This window comes from Rhizoctonia solani, chromosome 4 (genome assembly GCF_016906535.1).
Source record: "Rhizoctonia solani chromosome 4, complete sequence".
In the NCBI taxonomy this organism is placed as follows: Eukaryota; Fungi; Basidiomycota; class Agaricomycetes; order Cantharellales; family Ceratobasidiaceae; genus Rhizoctonia; species Rhizoctonia solani.
Window position 1 is genome coordinate 1,725,651 of NC_057373.1, and position 19,007 is coordinate 1,744,657.

Below are 19,007 nucleotides of genomic sequence, written 5' to 3' on the forward strand. Positions count from 1 at the left end.
CAGCAACTTATCTTTCCTACTATTGTATTAAAAGGGCCTATATGCGCTTGGTTTCGTTGAAAATCCAATTTGCTTCTAGATGGTTATCTTCCTTTGGGTGGCCCCATTTGTCGACCACATTGTCGTAGTTATTTGGAATCGTGCCGTGCCTTTCACGCGCATGAAAAAGTATGCGCTCCTCAAGGATTGTTAATTCCTGGATTGTGGTGCTTAACGGCATAGTTGCTCTCGATTCCGGAAGGAAATCGCGTGGAAGCTGGGAGATATACCCCACGGCGGCATAGTTCACTTTCGGCATGGTTGCAATTACCACATACCATCGACACCTTTCTTACACGGGTAGAGCATTTTTATGTCGAATGCATATGCATAGCCCTGTATGCCCCTCTTTTTTAGGTTCCCTTTGAAGCTTCCGCCCAGTGGCTACGGGCGACTTACCAATTGACAGCTTTCTATGAATTCAAGCGCAAGTTAAATACATTAGTTGACGAATAAGTATTTTATAACTTAAAGCCATAGACGCTATCACGGTTTATGCTTCGATCAAGATAAGACACAAGGTGATGACATGGTCCAGGAGGCCCTGTTCACCTGGAGCTCTAATGCAATCACACAACTGCACGCGCACGTAAGTTTGATGCTTATCAGCCCCCTTCCTCCGCATATAATGTTATAACTATCAAATATACGAATGATGCAATATTCATGATATCATATAATGAGCGTATACATATGAGCCAAGCATATGGGCTTCCGCAAGTGTTTGCCGACGATCCCCTGAAGAGCCCTTCAACAAGGGAGAATTATGAATTACATTCTCAAAAAGAGGGCGGGAGGGTGCGGGACAGCGTCTTTGAAATTGTGAGCGAAATTTCCGATAGTAGACCATATCTGTGAGTTATACATAGGCTCAACGAGTCCCTATACACAGAGCGTCCTTCTCGTCACAAGTCGAACTTCAGGAAATAGCAGCATTAGTAATCACATCCAAACCACAAATCACAAGAGAAGGACAGGAACTCGGGACGAGTGTTGTACGAACAATAAGAGCCCAGTCGATATAAACTCTACCCTTACGGTGTATAAACTTAGATGATCGTCAAAATAAGCCGTCAAACTCCACAGTTCAGTAACTTCCATCCACACACCGAAGAAGGGGTTCATACATACATAGTATTCTTATGAAGATATATATAGCCTGAGGGGATCTTTGTATATCGGCCATATCTGTAAATAGCCTATTGCAATAAAGCTAAAATATTCTATTCCATTCATCAGCCATACATGTATTGCATCAAGTACGATCTCGTGAGAATTTGGCACGCATAAGCAAGTTCGCTCTTTGGCGCCCTTCGGCTCCGGCCGTATCATGAAACAGGTTCTGTTGGCTTAAAGCTGAAACACGCTCCAGCCGGCAGCCCAAGGAGCCGATCTACATGCACAGTATGCTGAACACCAACCGCACAGAAGACAACCAAATTTGTTAAAATTTTGAAATTACATATTAAATTTTCATTAGCTGTGGTGCTATCTATAACTTTGCCCCTAACCCCCATAAAGTGGTATAGTACTTGGACCTCGTTGTGCGTTTGATCCAGAATGTCCGCGAGTATTTTGTTCATAATTTATGTTCCGGTAGATGAACCACGAGAAGAAGAAAAGAGACTAAATAGGTAGTCTGATATTAGGAAACTCTTAAATTCATCTAAGGAACCCTCATCATGAGGTGAAGCTTGATCGGTGGCCGATAAGCCCATGAAGGGTCGTTGATTCCGGCCATGTAGTAACCTCTAACCTATGTCAATTCACACGATAGTTTTTCAAGTGATAAATCCAACTGGCAGATGACCATTAATTGAGGAAACCAAATGCATTTCGGAGGAATTCGTTATGTTCAACTAAATCGGCTTGCGGATTTTGACCCCGTGCGTTTGGCGATCCTGGATGCTTGGCGATCAAAAACGGCCCTACATAAGTACCTGCTGGGTTTTTGAACTTCATTCGGCACTCACCAACCATCCCAAGTACCCTCTTGTCTAAAGCGCCTAGAATGGAGACCGCTCAACTCAAAGTGGAACCAACTGAACTCAAGCAGAGCTTCAACGACGCAATCGAAGAGCAGGAATTGTCTAATTTGATCAGTGCATATGTTTTTTCTCATGACAAGTGTTTTGGAAGTAAAGCTGGGAGGAAAGACGACTTGGCCTGGGAGAGTTTATTTGATGCCGCTGGTGTCTCTGAGCTTGGGCCGTAAGTCTATAACTTCCATGTCAGAGTTCTCAAAAGCTCCTAACGTTTCCACTAGTATTGGGACACACGAGGGTAGAGAAGGGAAGATGGCCTGGGCACAGCAAGCGTATGTATGCTCAAATTCAACCTCGAACCTATCAACTGACGACAGTATGTAATCTCGGGTGATACGGCTATTATTTCAGCCTAGGAGGACGTGGCCGAGGATGCCAGATCCGGTTGTTTGACACCAGAGTTCACTTGGATGAATCTGAATCTGACCTGGCTACTGGCTGCTCACACGCAACCATAGATGTATTCCCTGATGATGAATCCAAGTTGATATCTATAAGAGGAAACTATCGCTGGGTTTTTAAAAAGGTGGATAGCGTCTGGAAAATTACCCACGTTAAACTGTGAGTGTGATTGTTTCACTAAATCCCCGGAGTAATTTTAACCAACAAAACGATAAAATGATAGTTCACAATGCCCGGAGCAGGAGGCATAATGTAGATATACTGGCTACCGGCAGTTTTCCCCCCATAAATTCGATTAATGATTTCTCAGGATCGTATATACACCCCGCTAAATAGAGCCCATTAAACTGGTGTCAGCGTGAATTAGAGCACAGTTGTTGCATTCCTAATTTGCTCACCTACCATCGAGTACTAACAAGGAGCAGCGAGTATTCTAAGTACCGAATAGAAGTATGTATGCGCATTCAAACGGGAATGTACAAAGATCAATCAGAAACCCTACTGGTCGACATACATTGTTATCGATATTTGGACCTAATCTTCATAACTTTAACGATCCCTAGCCGAATTTATCCCCTTGCCATACCTGGTATCCTCAGCTATCCGTTGGACTGTAATATTTAGTCACACTCGAGGGGCACATATTCCAATCGGGGATATATCTATCTCAAAGAGTCAGCCTAGGGTATTCTGTTGTTGATGTAACCTTTTCTTTCGCTCTCAAAAGTAGCACCGCATGGGCGACTGGTTGTCATAATTTATTGTACAACAGCCCTTCTTTTTCCGAATATAGTTGGGATTCCATGTGAAGGATTATGGGTGGCAGACATCGAAGTAGGAGAGGCATACTGAAAGACAACCCCACACCAACTGACTGGGTTCGAATGAGAAGTTATTCTATCGCGCGAAGATCCATCAAATGCCTCTTGGTGTTTGGAGCACAACATACGGGTGTTCGAAAAGTCCAACGGAAAGAGGAGATGACTTTGTACATGGGTGTGCGTACGGAAAACTTACGGCTTACTCGCGCTTTACTGTTAATTATGCAGCTGTCTTTGAGCTAGGGTCAAAGGCCGGAACTTTTTGGCGCCTAGCGGAACAGCAAAAGCATTTATCCAGCTTGATTAGTTATAGCGCAAGTGAAAAACATTGTTCCGAATGAGCTTCAGTTTTCCTTTTACTTTCCTGACTTATGATCTTCATAGCGGTTCCAGAGAGTGCGATAGATACCGGACCACGCATCAAATGTGTAAACAAAGAGGCTTTTTGACCAACCTTCAGATGAGCGCTAGCGCCAATGTGGTGGCTACGACCATGAGTCAACATAGGCTTGACCAGCATGGCCTCTGGGGTCAATCATTGACAAGCGGGACTACAACATCCGTTCCACTACCTTCTGTTTTTGATTGAATCAAAGAGCGAGCAGGCGTTGTAATTTCAACATGAGGAATTAAATTTCTGTGATTTTCCCTCGATCCTCAAGCCTTGCAAACGACGGTGGCAGCACTGGATTGATGGTACCATGACGTTTTTACACATATATGCCGCACCTGCTTGACAGCAAATTACTCTTGGATTAGCCACAATAATAACGGGCGAGTACACAGATCGTGCGCTGTTTTCAAACGAGCATGTTGCACATGACCGTTTGTTCCCCCCCCCCCCCCGGTTGAGTGGGCTCAACTGTAGGTTATACGAGCGGGGTGCGTGATAGAGACAGAGCTCGAGACACCGCCGCGACCGAGGTTCCGTTTTTCCTCATGCGCACCGAAACATCTCAGCACACGTAGTACAGAGACCCATCTTGAACCAATACATATGCGAGTGAACGGGTACCACAGCACTTTCAAAAGCTACATGCAACTACTCGATGTGTATGATCGCCTTATCTATTGATCGACATAGTGTGATCTTTATGCAAAGAGGTGCTATACATACATGTTATCATCCAATACACGTTTGGATCATCCTCCTATAGATTCCAGGGACTTGAAAACAAACGGGCGCCTCTCGATCGCACCCCTAATATACCCCATGATTGCGGGGCTGACAGCTGACGAGCATATTTGGGCCAAAGATTACGGACGGGGCATATCTGCATCCAAACAGCAATCGCCCCAAGGGAAATGGGCTCAGTCGAGATGGATGAGCATGCACAACCTGTGCTTAAGGCCCTGCGCGCAATGTTAGTTCCCTGCACCGTTTGTTTCTTCCCTTGCTCGTATCACCCCTGATTTTAAGGACAAACCCAGTTATTGGGTAAAGGCTTTCTTGCCCCTTCGATATTCACCTGTGTTTTCTGGAATGTCTCCGCCTATCGTCTTGTGTGCGCTGAAAACGGCACCGAGAAAACAGCGTGCTTGGGACGTGGTTCACGTATCCGAGGCCTCACCCATGCCTATTTATTACGAAGGCCATGGTGAGTTGCGGGGAGTTGATGCATCAAGGCCGATTTCTCTAAAAGGCGCATTTGTATTATCGCGTAGATATCGTGATTGTACAGGTTTCTCCGGAATCTATCACAGGACAATACACATTCGATATGCGTAGTAAATACCAGTCCCGAAAAGCCTTGCAAGCGGCACGCATACAGTTAATACATGAGATTAAGAAGGACCGTTACAACATGTTGCTGGGTGAAGCGTAGGTGTCCAAACGTTCCTGAATTGTCTTATGTCATCTAATGTACAGGCATATGCTAACAGGTGGAGACTAACTCATCTACGAAAGGGACCACTGTTGCGGATCGTAGTTGTGTATTCGGGTAGGCCTGCAGTTGCGCTTGGGGACGTAATTCATAGAACACCACCATTTGTTGACCTCTTCGGGGCCGAGTAAAGTTTCCAAGTCTAAATTGGGTTTAGTTCCATGTTCTAGGTTTCTTTTTTTTGGCAGGCTGGGTCCATAGGCTAGACATCTACACTTTAATAAATTCCCTATTATGCGTTCCATTCTTGGATTACGATCGATTTTTGTGGCTAGGGTGGTCTGTTATATAATAAACGAATAAGTTTCAGCCACAATAATCATTCAGTTCACCGAGTATCCACGAAATTCACATTCCCAAAAGAACACTCTGGCCTGGCTCCTCGAGTGCGTCGCTGCTTACCAAAGAGGTACGGGATCTTAAAATCAACTCTGGGGTTCATCGCTCACGACGCCGATCAAGGCGATCCTACGAGGCCAACAGACACGGATACGAAAGAGGAATAATTGGATTTGATTGCGTGCACTGCATCAGACAGTGCTAATCTACGTCATTGATGACGATTCACGCCGAAAATGTCGAGAGTTGAAACTTTGCCATTGTTGACACCCCGAGGCCGCAGATCGATGGTTCAGACGTGTAATTAAACACAGTATGCTGCGCTTCCAATACTTTGCTCTCGTCTGGCATGAAGTCACACATAATCATAAAGCCACGCGGGCACGAATATTCCAGAACCTCAAGTGTGCCGTCCGCGGCCACAGCAGGCAGGAGGGTTGCCAAAAGCTTAAGCCTACCGTGCTCGGCCAAGAGGATTTTGTTCCTAGTGTGTTTTCAAGGTGGAGTACCACACACCGTGGAGGTGGGGCCATAGCTACCGTACGAGGCGGTGAGGCTGTTTGATTGAAAAGGAGGGCTCCGTAGTAAACCCGGGATTAAGATTTGCAAGAGGGAGGTCGAGTGGAAGCACGTGGGAAGGGGGACGTGGTGGTTATGTCGAGATTATTCACGGAGTTTAGAGGGGATTCGTCCTGATTCTGTAACGGCATCCCGGCAAGAAGCCCTGAATTTCGGTTGCACTTGGGGGTGTGGAGATGTCTCTCCTTGCCACCACGACTGGCTATCCCTCCAACTCATAAACCATTAAACGTTCCAGTTGAGGCTTAGTCTTAAACAATTTATTTCTATTCTTCTCAGGCCTTAGGCCACGCCTATAAAGAATTGCAAACATGGAGGACTTTTCGAATTATTTGACCAGCACCCCTCCCGACATGCAGCCCCAATCGCCGAACCAACAACAGCATTCGCAGTCATCGATGCAGAATCATATGGCGATGCATCATCAGCAACAGCAAGCTATTATTCAGCAAATGCAGCAGCAGCAACATCACCATATGCAGCAACAGCAGCAGATGCAAACCCACCAGATGCGACAGGGCCAGTCCCAACAGCCAGGTTCTGGCCAGTCCCAGCTCCCGTCTGGGCCATTTGCATATCCTCCTCCGACCGCCCAGTCGACACCCTCGGTTATGGCATCTTCGAATTTGACACCTCGCTCACTTGCTGAGGCGATGGGCATCGACTCGAGTGTGTTTTCGACGGAACTTTCATTCCAACTCCCATCGTTCCTGACTGGACCCACAGTCGCCCCCGGAGGCGGTGGCGACGTTGTTCCGGGCCCTGCATCGAATCTTGCAAGGTCTGACTCCTACTCCGATGCATGGTATTCTGGGGTTACCCCTAATCCTCACGCATCTGGGTATGATTCATTATTACATATCTATATCCAACGCTCATCTTGAACACTCTAGGTCCGACATGAACTTGGGAGCGGGCGATTATCCAGGATTTTCGCCGTACGGAATCCAGAGCTCTCAGGATGAACAGTACGAGTCGAGCGCACGCGAGAGAGCGGGGATGAACCCGGGAGGCTTCTCACAGGAAGAAGCGTATTCCAACTTCACTCCTGGCGAAATGACTCTTCAGTCATCGCAGGATGTTCAGCCCCAGCTAGCTCAATCGTCAAGTATGCAGCCATCCAGCTCGACTACATACCCACCTTCAAACACGTCTGAAGCGTTCCAGCCTCTCCAAATCCCTCGCGCTCCAACGCAATCCCCCCCTCAAGGTGCTCCTATCGGACCGCTGCCTGCAGCAACCGGTACGGTTATGCCTGGGCTTTATTCAACTTCAGGTTTCGATATGCTTGGAGTCCTCGCACGTGTTGCTTCTCGTCCAAACCCAAGGATTGTTCTTGGGCCCGTCGACTTGACATGCTCATTCACGGTCGTCGATGTCAAACGCTATGATCACCCGATCGTCTACGCGTCGCCCACCTTCCACAGACTCACAGGGTATGAGCAACATGAAATCATCGGTCGCAATTGCCGCTTCTTGCAGGTGGGAGCTCCTTTAGCACTCTCATTAGGGCTGACTCTGATCGACTTCTAACAGGCCCCGAACGGGAAGGTGGAGCGAGGCTCAACTCGGACGTACACGGACAACGCCGCAGTTGCCCACTTTAAAAAGAGTCTGTCTGCGGACAAAGAATGCCAAGCCAGTTTAATCAACTATCGCAAGAATGGTCAGCCCTTTATCAACCTAGTGTCTATCATCCCTATCACTTGGGACTCCGATGATATTCGGTAGGTCGTTTTGATTTAAGTGAATTCCCTCGTAACCTATTTATTTACTAGTTATCACGTTGGGTTCCAAGTTGATCTTGTTGACCAGCCTCATGCCATCCTGCAGACCATGCGCGATGGGTCTTACATCGTCAATTATAGTCTTCAGTCGCACCCACAGCCGACTCTATCGCCTGGCAGGGACAGATTGGGTGCACTAAACCCCGAGCTGCGCCGGATCATTGCCAGCACAATGTCTACCGGTGGATTCAGCGGTGAGGAGCACGAGCGTCAGGACCTGAATATGATGTTGCTAGAAAATTCGGATGGTAAGTATCGGGCAGAGGCTACTAAGACGGCTCTAACGTCACTCCACAGATTTCATCCATGTGCTATCACTAAGGGGTGCATTCCTCTACGTTTCTCCGAGTGTCCGTCACATTCTCGAATATGAGCCTGAGGAGCTGATCGGAAAGTGTATATCTGACGTCACGCACCCTTCCGATATCGTTCCCGTTATGCGCGAGCTTAAGGACTCTTCTACGATCGTCCAAGGGGGCGCGTCCGGAACTGGGCCCGTACAAAAGACCGTCGACTTGCTCCTGCGCGTACGTCGCAAGACGAGTGGCTACGTGTGGATCGAAAGCCAAGGTCGCCTTCATGTCGAGCCCGGGAAGGGACGCAAAGCCATCATCATGAGCGGTCGAAAGAAGGAGGTACCTCGTTTGCAGTGGTCCAGCATTGCGCGTGCTGGTGGACTCGGCGATAAAGAGTTCTGGGTCCAAATGTCTGTCGACGGCCTGGTCCTTGTTGCCAGCTCGGGTGTCCACGATATCATGGGCTACACACCCAATGAGTTCCTTGGCACAAGTTTGATTGCAGATCACCTTTTGGAGGAGTGGAAGCCCTCAATACTGGCTCGTCTCGCGGCTGCGATCTCCCCTACCCGCGCGATAAGCTTCGCATCTGAGTCTGCGAGACATCCCGAGGCCAATCTCGACCCTACGGCACCCGAAATCGCTCGTTGCGTTATGATTTCTCGTCAAGGACAGCAGATTACCGTTGACATCTACTTCTACCCTCCACTCGCATCTCTCGATGATGGTGCCCCTGGGGCCACTCCAATGATGAAATCCGGCCCCGCCTCTCTAGTTTGTCAGATTAAAGTTGTCTCGCCCGACTCTGCTATGGGTCGTTCACGTTCGGGGACGATGACTTCCATGCCTGGTAACAGCAATACTGCGGGAACCGACTTCCTCCAGTCCGGCGTCACCGACCAGCTACAAGGTCATATCGTGCATGATCTTACGTCCAATGTGTTTGAGGAGCTCGAGACTACACGTAGCACTAGTTGGCAATACGAGCTCCAACAACTCAAAATTTCCAACAGGCGCATGAAGGACGAGGTGGACTCGCTGGTTGAGCGTCTATCTGGGGAAGGAAACGCGTCTGGGAGCCGCAGGCGAAGGACCCGAGACACGATGGAAAGCGAATAGCGGTTTACGTCCACCCCTGAACTCAAGCCTGGATTCCCAAACTGAATCACCCTAGCTCGTGATTGCCGTATAACGACCTGACGACCTGCATATACGATCGGTTCGATTTATTCCTGGGCCAGGAGCTTGGTCTTCTCCCCCCTCCCTATTTGAACTATTTAAATCCGGATAGATGTTCATGATCATGGCAGCCTTCCCTCGTTTGCGTTTCTATCTCTGTTCTCCATTGTGTTGGCTTCGTATCCTATGTCTCGCCCAGTCACCCACTAGGACATTGCATCCCTTTTTGGCGTGTAGCTGGCTCAATTCTTCGTATATACAAAAAGGTCAATGTGTTTATCGGCTCTGTAATGTACTACCAACGAATCGCCGCCTCTTTCCCATATGTCGTTGATGAGGCTCTTCCCTGGCTCATACTTCTCTGCGGTGATTTTCTGGCTCCATTTGATGATTTCGGTTGTATTTTGTTCGATCACGTTCTGTATTTTCGGTTTAGTCAGGGACGCCCTATACACGCATTTATGTCCCCGAGTAATTCACTCTTGTGTAGGAAGCTCACTGCGTGATGTGGAGTGATTGTTCATATTGATTCACTTTTTTTTTTCATTCACAGGTAAAAGTACATAAACACCAGAGAAATCGATACACAGAAATCCCTCAAAGTCCATACGATGTTCACATAGATAAGATGCTTGTCATGAGTGGGTCGTAAAGGAAGAAGCGGGGTTACGAAGAGGCAAAGCCTAATTGAATTCGAGGACCTCCATAAAAGGAGGATACCGATGTCTTACGTTGCCCGCTGCTCGCGCAGGGCGTCCTGAAAATATCATGTGAGTAAGCAGATTTGAAGGCCACAAGTGAAGAATCTTACCATGGTAGTGTACCCTAATACGCATCTCTCGGCCGCGTCGGAGTTTGGTAAGTTTCCACCTAAAGGAAGGTAGGATACATGTGAGCCGAATTGAAGTTGGCCAGGATGATCGCACATACCCCTCGACGAGCAGCACGTTGCAATGGTCCTTCTTTATCTGGTGTAGGAGCTCCAGTCTCGCTGCTTCCAATGCCTGGCGACACCTAAAGTCGGATCTCATCTCGAATTCATATTGGCCTGCAATATCCGAGTCGTGGATCTTGAGTATCTGGAGATCTAGAGTTATAACTCCGGGTTAGTTCCTGTACTTCCTCCGCTGTATGCACATCTGTGTTCACCTTCTTGATCATAGTACGCAGGTGTGCTACACATCATGTCAATACTTCCCATCATGATAAACGAGATATGGACACGTACGGTTTGACCTCCTTGTGATCTACAACTTCCCAGCACGGTCTGCGTGGCGCACGGAACAACATTGGTTGACGAGGTAGCGAGGCGCGGAGAGGGGGGGGTTCCGGTCTGTGTTGACTGAGACTTGCTTGACACGCGACAGATGAAAAGGGCTGGACCGAGGGGGCTCAGAAAGAACACCGCTGGGAGTTGCTTGGCGAGCGACTGGCGAGACAGCGACCTAGTTAGATGGGTATATATAGGTTAGGCCAGTCGGGGTCCGGATTGTCTATTTTCAGCTAGCGGTGGGCTATTGCTGCACAGGCACAGAGATAAGATCCAACTCTCGGTAGAGAACAGCCAAGGCGAACTCTGGTATGTTTCAATCTCTTTTCGGAGCATACAGAAGGCGCATAAGAGGTCTTTGCTGGAGTGCATTGGAGGTTGTGGAAGGTAGTGGTGGGGGGGGGGGGCTATACAAAGAAAGTGTCGGGTAATATGATCCGGGCCTTGGCTCATTCTGCGGCAAGTCGATTAGCAAGATCCAGTCGAATGCGAAACGTATTCGATAGCCAGGATGAGCGTGGAGAGCGAGGGTGATTGCGGTGGCAGCGCAGCTCGAGTTCACCTATGGCCAGGGGTCTGTTGTGGCCTATTGGGACGGTGACGTAATGGTAACTGTTTTGTAATTATTGGGCGATTTACACTTTGGTTCCTACTCCAACTTTGTGTACCCAGGGGACAAAGTTTTTTCTTGCGCGACGAGCCTGTTGGCTCCTGGACTAACATCACATAAGATACCATATTGTTGTTTGGCAGACTAAACGTGTGAAAGGAAGGCGATTACGGGCTCATCAGAGGTCCATTCACCTGACCACCAAAACCTTTGGAGCGCGTACTCTGTTCGACTCGCATTCCTCTGTACGATCTATGGAGAAACTCAACCGAATGAGATAACCAGCTCTTCCACCTTCCACCTGTGCGTATATTTCTCGAATAGTTACAGAATAGCACTAACATTCAGAAGATGGGTAGATCAAAGCAATGGACGAATCTTACATTCCTTCTCCGAGCGGGACCATTTTCTCTATCCCACCAAACCCTGAAGTCTTGCATGCACTGGTCGAACAAGCCGAGGCGCCTTTACCTGCGCTACATTTGACAGATCGTGTGTGGACTACGACCACATCGAGGATTACCGAGACTCCAACCTAGTAATCCCTCACCTGCCTGTACCGGATGACGACATCTACCGAGGTGCGACGGGTGCACCTCCAGAGCGCCCGCCATCTCCTATGTTGTCACTATACGCACAATCCTCAGTGTCTTCCGTCTCCTCAGGCGGTCGTGGTCGGAGGCGTGGTACCCTTGCAGCGATTGTTGAAGCAGCTGTCGCGAGATGGGGGCGCTCTTCATCCGATGGAAGCTCAAGCTCTAGTAGCTCTTCTTCATCCTCCTCTTCATCATCGAGTGTCTCCCATTCTCGCATCCGAAGTCGCAGAAGGAAAGGGAGCACTACCACTACGACTATAACAAGAGCCAAGACGCCAGCCCAACGAGCCAAAGCCCGGGAAGAAATCAAAATAACAAAACGAGTCCCTCGCGAGTTCACCCTCTTTCTGCCCCAGTCGCTATGTCCGCCTGACGGGCTATCGACCAAGCCAGACTCAAGGCCATCCCCTAGACCCCTAGGCCAGCCGGCCGTAATTGAGTCCCAGCGTACGCTACGAACACGACACATTAAGCTTATCGCAACTCAGCTCGAAGCTGCTCTCAAGAAGAATGCAAGGGACCTACGAGCTGCAGATCGTCTCAAATCGCGCCATACTGCCGTATCCCAACCCAGCGAATTACCGTCCGCGCCTATTAACCCGCATAACAAGAAAATACCTCAGCTTGTTCTCGAGGCCCCGACGCCACCTGACCGGACCCCGAAGACTGATGTGACTGACCTGGGCGAATCAACCAGCAAACAACCCGTTCCGTTGGAAAAGCCAAACGAAGCCACACTGGGATTGCTTGTGCCCGATGATCCAAAGGGACCATCAAAGCCTGTTGCTAGCACATCTTTGGTATCGGGGCCTGTTCCGGGAAATCGTGCTTGGTGGCTCGACGTTGCATCTCCAACCTGGGAGGATATGAGGGTGCTTGGCAAGGTGCGTCCTCATTGATTGATCCCCAGATATTATCTGACCCTACGCAGTTACTCCACTTACACCCCCTTACACTCGAGGATATTCTTCATGAAGATCCTCGCGAGAAGTTAGAGCTATTTCCCAGGCTGGGTTACTATTTCGTCGTTTTCCGCGCTCTCGAGACTCAAGCCGCCTTGCGAAGACCTAGACCTCCTGATGCCGAACAGGAAGGTACCATTGGTGCGGTGAATGTGTATTTTGTAGTATTCAGGGAAGGGATTGTCACTGTGAGTAAGGCTACCACTATTTTATCACGTACCTGAACCGCGCGGACAGTTTCACTTTGAGGATATTGCTGAGCACGCGGATCGAGTGCGCCAAAAAATTATCGAGTTTGAGCAGACCATTCAGATGTCATCCGATTGGATCTCACACGGGCTGATGGATTCCATGGTTGATGCGTTTGTACCACTGCTCCGAAAGATTGACAAGGAGGTTGAAGGGGTCGATGCACTCATTACGAACCCCCATGATTCTCTGGAATCGGTGCCTCACTCCGAAATCACGATTCAAGCAGGATCGTCGGATGCAATCACAGAGAAGATTGAAGACTTGGGGGAAAACGAGAAATCGGGTCTTCAAATCTCATATCCTCGATTCAGGTCCAGGCTTCGATCGGGATAAAATTCTGGAAGGCTCGAATGTGGTCGTCGGTGATAGAGAGATTGCAACTCGGTCACCAAAAGGTTGTTGTCGAGCCTCCGACGAAACTTGCAACTTTTCAAACCTTGCTCCGAATGGCGAATACGCGAAGATTGGTTACCTCACTAGTCCGACTGTTGGCCACCAAGTCTGAGGTTATTGGGCAGCTAAGGAAGCGCTTACAGGGGGCCCTGGAGGTGCTGTTGATTGGGACGAAGGGGATATGGCACGGGGACAAGAGGTTGGAATTTACTTGGGAGACGTTCAAGGTATGCACCATGCCCACAATGCCTCTGAGCGACTAGTGACGAACCCCCGTCGATAGATCATATCTTAACCATGCAACAGGCTCTGAACCATTATGAGCGTATTCTTAGTCATGACCATCCGCGTATATAGGTGTGTGCACTGAACAAACATCCATGTCGACGTCTTTAATGATATTCGTCCAGCTCATCTCAGGCTACTCTTGTCTGAAGCCAAAGGTGGCAAGGATAAGATGATCCTCATACTCTCGGTTATCATATTCACGGTCCCCGCGATGCAATTACCCATTGGTCTAGGCGGAATGAATGTCAATGTTCCTACTCAAGAGGGCACTCCATACTATGACTACTTCTTCATTTGGCTGGGAGTCACAATAGGTGTCATGTTTGCAATCTTTTTACTCGTCTGGTGGTGGTGGATACTAGCGAAGAAGAAGAGAAGGACTAATGCCAAGCTTTAATACATATTTATTGTTTTTTTCGCATTCTTTCAGACTTCGTTCGCTATCGGACTAGACATTGTGTACCACATTATCGGCAACATAAATAGATTCACATGCTTTATTTTTTATGATTAGTCATCACCGGCGGCAATAGCCGCCAGCCGGACTTGCACTTCTCAACCATGGCCACATCTCCTCTTGCTCGATATGAATCTTTCTTAATCTCCAATGCATCGACTATATCCACAATCGAGTCCAGCCTGAGGTCTTTGACATGGTTCTTGCCGGGGCGGTTTCGAGACGCGGAGCTGGGTGAGTGAAATCCAATAATATGCATTTCAGTACTAAACCAAGTGCACGTCATTCGATATTTACCCAACCTCACAGCATCCGAGGCTTGTTAGTCTGCTTATTACTTTATATGTTTTGTGATGATGTCTGAAATCTTGCCCCTACTTGCCGCGCTCGCGCCTACCTCCAGTGTCTGCTACACTCAATCTACTCAGCTTGTATCATGATACGCTGCTGGCGAGGCGTATGGAATTGGACCCGAAGGCCAAGCCCATTCTCCCACCATCTGTTCACTCACGATATACGCGAGCGTGGGCCAAGTGCGATAGCCGATATCGTTGGGCGGCACGACTGCTCGAGATTGTGCGATTTGTGGAGTTGGTGGTCGAGATGGGAATGAGGAGGAAGTTCAAGAAACGGACGGCATGGAAGGGCATATTTGCGCTGGAGACTATAAAGTAAGTGTGCTTATTGTCCAACCAACGCCCTACGGTGTCCTCATAAATGGTCGATAGAGCGGCCCTTCGCTTGTTCCTCCTAAAACTTACTCGACGACCGGTTCTCTTGCCCCCTATCCCAGAGCGTGAGATCGATCCAGCAGCCATGTCCCTCGACCCTCTCACCGAACCGGTGAACGAATCATCCACTCCCCCACGCACACCAGATCACATCAAGAATAATCGTCATGCACTTCCTAGTCCTCTGCTCACTCCGCCCAAAGGTGGGGCAAAGCCCATGGCAATAGAAGATTATCTTATGAGCAAGGCTTTGAGCACAGATGACTTGCGTGCACCCACGAGGCTGATGGACATCTTAATCTCACCACGCGATTGGTTAGCCGAGCTTCTTTTCATCGCACGGCCCTTGGTATATGGCAAGTGCCTTTCCCCTGCCCCTGTGCACACTGATGGCCAGACGAAACTAACCCGTTACATTAGTTTATTTGCTGTCTCGTTCAAACAAAAATAACAAATCTACCGCGCTTGGTGTTTCTCTTGCGATCGAGCTCCTTTCCAGGAACCTACGGCGAGTTCCTCCTCCGTCTTCTCAGCTCGAGCGCGCAGAGTACGCTAGGCGTGATCGCGATCTCCTTTGGTACTTCTTCCGTGGGGCTATTTGGTCCGAGTGGACCAGGTGAGTCGGGAAGTTCCAGGATAGTATTTACAAGCTGAACTGCCCGTTCCAGGCCAAAACTCGATGCCGTTGCTAAAAAGACACAAGACGCACCTTTACTAGGTCTCCTCAGTGCATTTATTGGGGACTGGGTGCCCTTGATCGACGAATACTATTACTGTAAGCGTCTGATTTGCTCTTGCCGTTTCCAGTCGGCCTAATCTTGTTTATTCAGATACCGCAACATAATTAATAGTGAATGATCCGAATTGAACCTTCTCAACTATGCCCATCTGTTCCCGTTTTTTGTTTCTCTCATATGCTCTGTATTCCTTGTTATGTATGTAATTCTCCACCTGCTTGGTGGCCAAATTGGGTAGATTCTTTACGCCCGTCTCCCTTGGGATCACGCCAGCTCCGACCGGCGTACATCGCCTATCCTTTTCGCGCAGGACCGGGCATGAAATGACCTCACAAGGTATATAAGTGGCGGTTCTGAGCCAACAGCGACCAGCTCCTTCCGCTATCCATACGCTATCCATATGTCCGAAATACTAGCCGACTCGAAGTACTCCCCTGCTAGTAAGCCTCTCCCTGGATCTATGTCAATTACTATGCAAGCTGATGCCTTCTTAGCTATTGTGGGTGGAAGAAGAGTTTCTTTCTCTCGTAAACCACAACCAAGGTAAGTCGATTGGAGTAACTTAGGGACTTCTAAGTGACGTGTTTATAGGCATGTCTCTCCTACCACCAATGAGCCAGAGCCCGCCGAACCACAAGGCTACCCTCGGCCCCCTCCACCGCCTACATTTGCGGCCGAACATGGTCTTCCAATTGAACCTCAAATCGAACACAGAGGGGCATACGCCGTCCCGCCCAACGGACGCGGAGCCCCAAGTACTTCACCAAAGACCTCGTTCATGCATCTTCACAAATCAGAGCTGGGTCACCGTTGATAAGATATTGTATCACATATGTCTCTGTGGGTTTCTCGTTGTATCTTGTACTATTAAGCGATGTATCCTCTGTTCGGTAGCATGGATTTCATTGTGAGATTGAAACTATGGTGATACAAGTTCCATGACTAGATTGGATTTTGCGATGTAATCTCGACCCGAGTTGGACCACCAATGTCCTCGTGATCAACAAGCCCCGGATGGAATGTGGATGGAATATGGAATTGTATTTCTCAGGGCCGTGTATCGGGGTGCATGCCGGGCGATGGGCCGTACTCCAAAGTGCAGTTCGACAACCACCAATGCCCCCTCCAGACGTCTCGAATCTAACCCCTCTTCCAAACCCTCGTCGAGTTGTGACAGCGAATAATCCGAACACTGGGATCGGTGAGGTCTTGCTCGAGGATACTCCTCAAACGACAGTAAGACAACTTCCCGCTTTAAATATTTGGACACTGACGAATAGATCAACTACTCGATAGATTGGTTTCAAAGGAATACTTAGAGAGGCAGGTATATGGACAACAAACCAAAGTCCTGCAGACAACTCGTCTAGGTATGTTCAAGAACCCTGCCCTAGATGAAAATACTCACATACATGCCTTAGGGAGGATGTATCGCTCAAGCCGTTGGAGGGGGGGCTAGTGTCGCCCGGGGGAACAAACTGTCGAACAACCGACCTAGGTCCCGGCCAAGTTACACCCATGGTAAGTCCCCAGTCCCGAAGTCGTTAAGTTCGACCCTTTCATTATGAATAGCACCGTACAAATTCTATCGACTACAACATTATCAGTGAGTAAACTAACTTATGTCGCATATATGCTGTTAAAAGCCTGCTTATTCAGTTTCAGGTCGAGCGGTTCATGTTCTTGAAGATGGCAGCGAGCAAGAAGTTGGGCCGGGCGATATAGTAGTTCAGCGAGGCACCAACCATAGGTGGGAGAACCGGACTAATGATTGGGTTCGCTGGGTTTCGGTCCTGGTCGAGGCAAAGCCCGTCGAGGTTAACGGAAAAATTCTGGGACCTTACTTTGAGGGAGAAGACAAACATCCGTGACTAAAAACAAACACTGAACTGAATGATATAGTAGCATGAATTATATTGATTCTTGTAGATATGTTCATGAATTCACTGTAAATTGACAAATAGTCCTCCATCGACAAGCAGTGACGCTCCTGTGACATAACGAGCCATGTCAGATGCAAGGAATACGACTGGGCCAGCCAAGTCTTCGGGTACTGTGTATACGAACGTAAGATAATGTCGTCAATCATATTACATGTGCCTCACCTCCCAGTCTCCCTAGACAGGTTCTGCTTTCCATATACTCCCGTTTCTGGATGTCAGACAAATCTTCCTTGTTAATGTCAGTTGCAATAGTACCTGTGTAGTACAAGATAAATGAGATAAATTTAAGTAAAGCACTATTTGAACTATCAACCAACCAGGAAGTACTGCGTTGCATCGGATGTTGTATTTACCCAGAGCAACCGCACATGACTGCATTAGCGATAAAACTCCAGCCTTGGTAGGGGTATAGTGCGTCTGCATGCCGCCCCCAACTAGTGCACTAATGGACGAAACTGCAACAATAGCTCCTCCTTGGGGTGTTTGTTTTTCCATCTGTTTTGCTGCGGCTGATAGACGTTTGATAGGTAAATCAATTGGGCACTACGCATGCAATGAGAGGCGCCTACCTTGTACAATGAAAAATGAACCATCGAGGTTGACACTACGTGTCCTTTCCCATATCTCTGGTGGCATATCCAGGAATGAATAGAACGGACAAATCCCTGCATTACTGAAAAAAATCGAGATGGTTAGAACCCCATAGAAGTACCAAATGGAGTTTAACTTCTACCTAACAAGGACATCGAGTCTCCCAAATGAATCAACAGCAGTCTGGACTATCTGAACAAAAAAAAATCACATGAAGGTCGATAAGAACTACAATTAACCTTTACCTACCTCTACCGCTGTCTCTTGCTTGGCAATATCACCTGGTATAATTACAGCTTGAGTCCCCAAAGCTTCGATCTCTTTTTAAGGGATTCGGCCTCCTTGGTAGTCACTTCATCTCCCAGATAGTGCAAAGCTAGCTTCGCACCATGCCGAGCAGCTTCGACAGCGCAAGCACGGCCAATACCCCTGGAACTTCCAGTAATAGCGACAACTTTACCAGCTAGAAGTGACATCGTTGTAGTTAGGAGATCGAGGCAGCGTTGGTAGAAACGTGTACGATAAATATTTAATTTATATGGACTTGCATTTGAAAGAATTGATCTGCCTTTTCGGAGATTGGACCAAGAAGAGTAAGCTCGAAGCGGGAGGCACGGGCCGGATCGCCGGAGTTAGTGTGCTGGGCTTCTGAAAAATATGCGTCGAGAATATATGCGCCAGATAACCAAAGCCAATAAGCTGGTCGCTATGAAGTACATCCGAGACTAGACCGAGCGGGTACGCATATACCCTATAGTAGTGCTAGCATTGTTATACTAAATGTAATAAGATAGGCTGGACGGT

At 48.3% G+C, this 19,007-nt stretch overlaps 8 protein-coding genes across 8 annotated transcripts; 6 read left to right on the plus strand and 2 right to left on the minus strand.

Moving 5' to 3' along the window:
* Positions 1 to 2,050: 2,050 nt before the first annotated feature.
* On the plus strand, positions 2,051 to 2,649 carry RhiXN_00559 (SnoaL-like domain protein; the record flags this gene model as incomplete). The annotated part of the gene is made up of 3 exons (XM_043320378.1): positions 2,051 to 2,250; positions 2,306 to 2,356; positions 2,436 to 2,649. The coding sequence occupies 3 exons, from the start codon at positions 2,051 to 2,053 to the stop codon at positions 2,647 to 2,649; spliced, it is 465 nt and encodes a 154-aa protein (XP_043179390.1).
* A 2,141-nt stretch (positions 2,650 to 4,790) lies between these two features.
* Positions 4,791 to 5,133, plus strand: RhiXN_00560 (uncharacterized protein; the record flags this gene model as incomplete). Its single annotated transcript, XM_043320379.1, has 2 exons — positions 4,791 to 4,905; positions 4,973 to 5,133. The coding sequence occupies 2 exons, from the start codon at positions 4,791 to 4,793 to the stop codon at positions 5,131 to 5,133; spliced, it is 276 nt and encodes a 91-aa protein (XP_043179391.1).
* A 1,289-nt stretch (positions 5,134 to 6,422) lies between these two features.
* On the plus strand, positions 6,423 to 9,313 carry RhiXN_00561 (White collar 1 protein; the record flags this gene model as incomplete). Its single annotated transcript, XM_043320380.1, has 5 exons — positions 6,423 to 6,952; positions 7,005 to 7,593; positions 7,648 to 7,838; positions 7,890 to 8,146; positions 8,196 to 9,313. 5 exons carry the CDS (start codon positions 6,423 to 6,425, stop codon positions 9,311 to 9,313), a joined length of 2,685 nt encoding a protein of 894 aa, XP_043179392.1.
* Positions 9,314 to 10,056: 743 nt separating this feature from the next.
* Positions 10,057 to 10,663, minus strand: RhiXN_00562 (uncharacterized protein; the record flags this gene model as incomplete). Its single annotated transcript, XM_043320381.1, has 5 exons — positions 10,057 to 10,130; positions 10,185 to 10,243; positions 10,304 to 10,460; positions 10,523 to 10,548; positions 10,602 to 10,663. The coding sequence occupies 5 exons, from the start codon at positions 10,661 to 10,663 to the stop codon at positions 10,057 to 10,059; spliced, it is 378 nt and encodes a 125-aa protein (XP_043179393.1).
* Positions 10,664 to 11,621: 958 nt separating this feature from the next.
* On the plus strand, positions 11,622 to 14,141 carry RhiXN_00563 (CorA-like magnesium transporter protein; the record flags this gene model as incomplete). Its single annotated transcript, XM_043320382.1, has 8 exons — positions 11,622 to 11,745; positions 11,793 to 12,733; positions 12,781 to 12,999; positions 13,049 to 13,346; positions 13,375 to 13,530; positions 13,582 to 13,683; positions 13,740 to 13,805; positions 13,867 to 14,141. The coding sequence occupies 8 exons, from the start codon at positions 11,622 to 11,624 to the stop codon at positions 14,139 to 14,141; spliced, it is 2,181 nt and encodes a 726-aa protein (XP_043179394.1).
* A 164-nt stretch (positions 14,142 to 14,305) lies between these two features.
* On the plus strand, positions 14,306 to 16,483 carry RhiXN_00564 (peroxisomal membrane protein PEX16; the record flags this gene model as incomplete). The annotated part of the gene is made up of 9 exons (XM_043320383.1): positions 14,306 to 14,435; positions 14,511 to 14,522; positions 14,605 to 14,872; positions 14,930 to 15,367; positions 15,432 to 15,548; positions 15,601 to 15,707; positions 16,035 to 16,109; positions 16,164 to 16,212; positions 16,261 to 16,483. The coding sequence occupies 9 exons, from the start codon at positions 14,306 to 14,308 to the stop codon at positions 16,481 to 16,483; spliced, it is 1,419 nt and encodes a 472-aa protein (XP_043179395.1).
* Positions 16,484 to 16,785: 302 nt separating this feature from the next.
* On the plus strand, positions 16,786 to 17,540 carry RhiXN_00565 (cupin domain-containing protein; the record flags this gene model as incomplete). The annotated part of the gene is made up of 5 exons (XM_043320384.1): positions 16,786 to 16,905; positions 16,966 to 17,039; positions 17,091 to 17,190; positions 17,242 to 17,275; positions 17,335 to 17,540. The coding sequence occupies 5 exons, from the start codon at positions 16,786 to 16,788 to the stop codon at positions 17,538 to 17,540; spliced, it is 534 nt and encodes a 177-aa protein (XP_043179396.1).
* A 72-nt stretch (positions 17,541 to 17,612) lies between these two features.
* RhiXN_00566 (Enoyl-(Acyl carrier protein) reductase) lies at positions 17,613 to 18,679 on the minus strand (the record flags this gene model as incomplete). The annotated part of the gene is made up of 7 exons (XM_043320385.1): positions 17,613 to 17,722; positions 17,775 to 17,867; positions 17,930 to 18,121; positions 18,182 to 18,285; positions 18,346 to 18,395; positions 18,453 to 18,523; positions 18,592 to 18,679. 7 exons carry the CDS (start codon positions 18,677 to 18,679, stop codon positions 17,613 to 17,615), a joined length of 708 nt encoding a protein of 235 aa, XP_043179397.1.
* Positions 18,680 to 19,007: the final 328 nt, after the last annotated feature.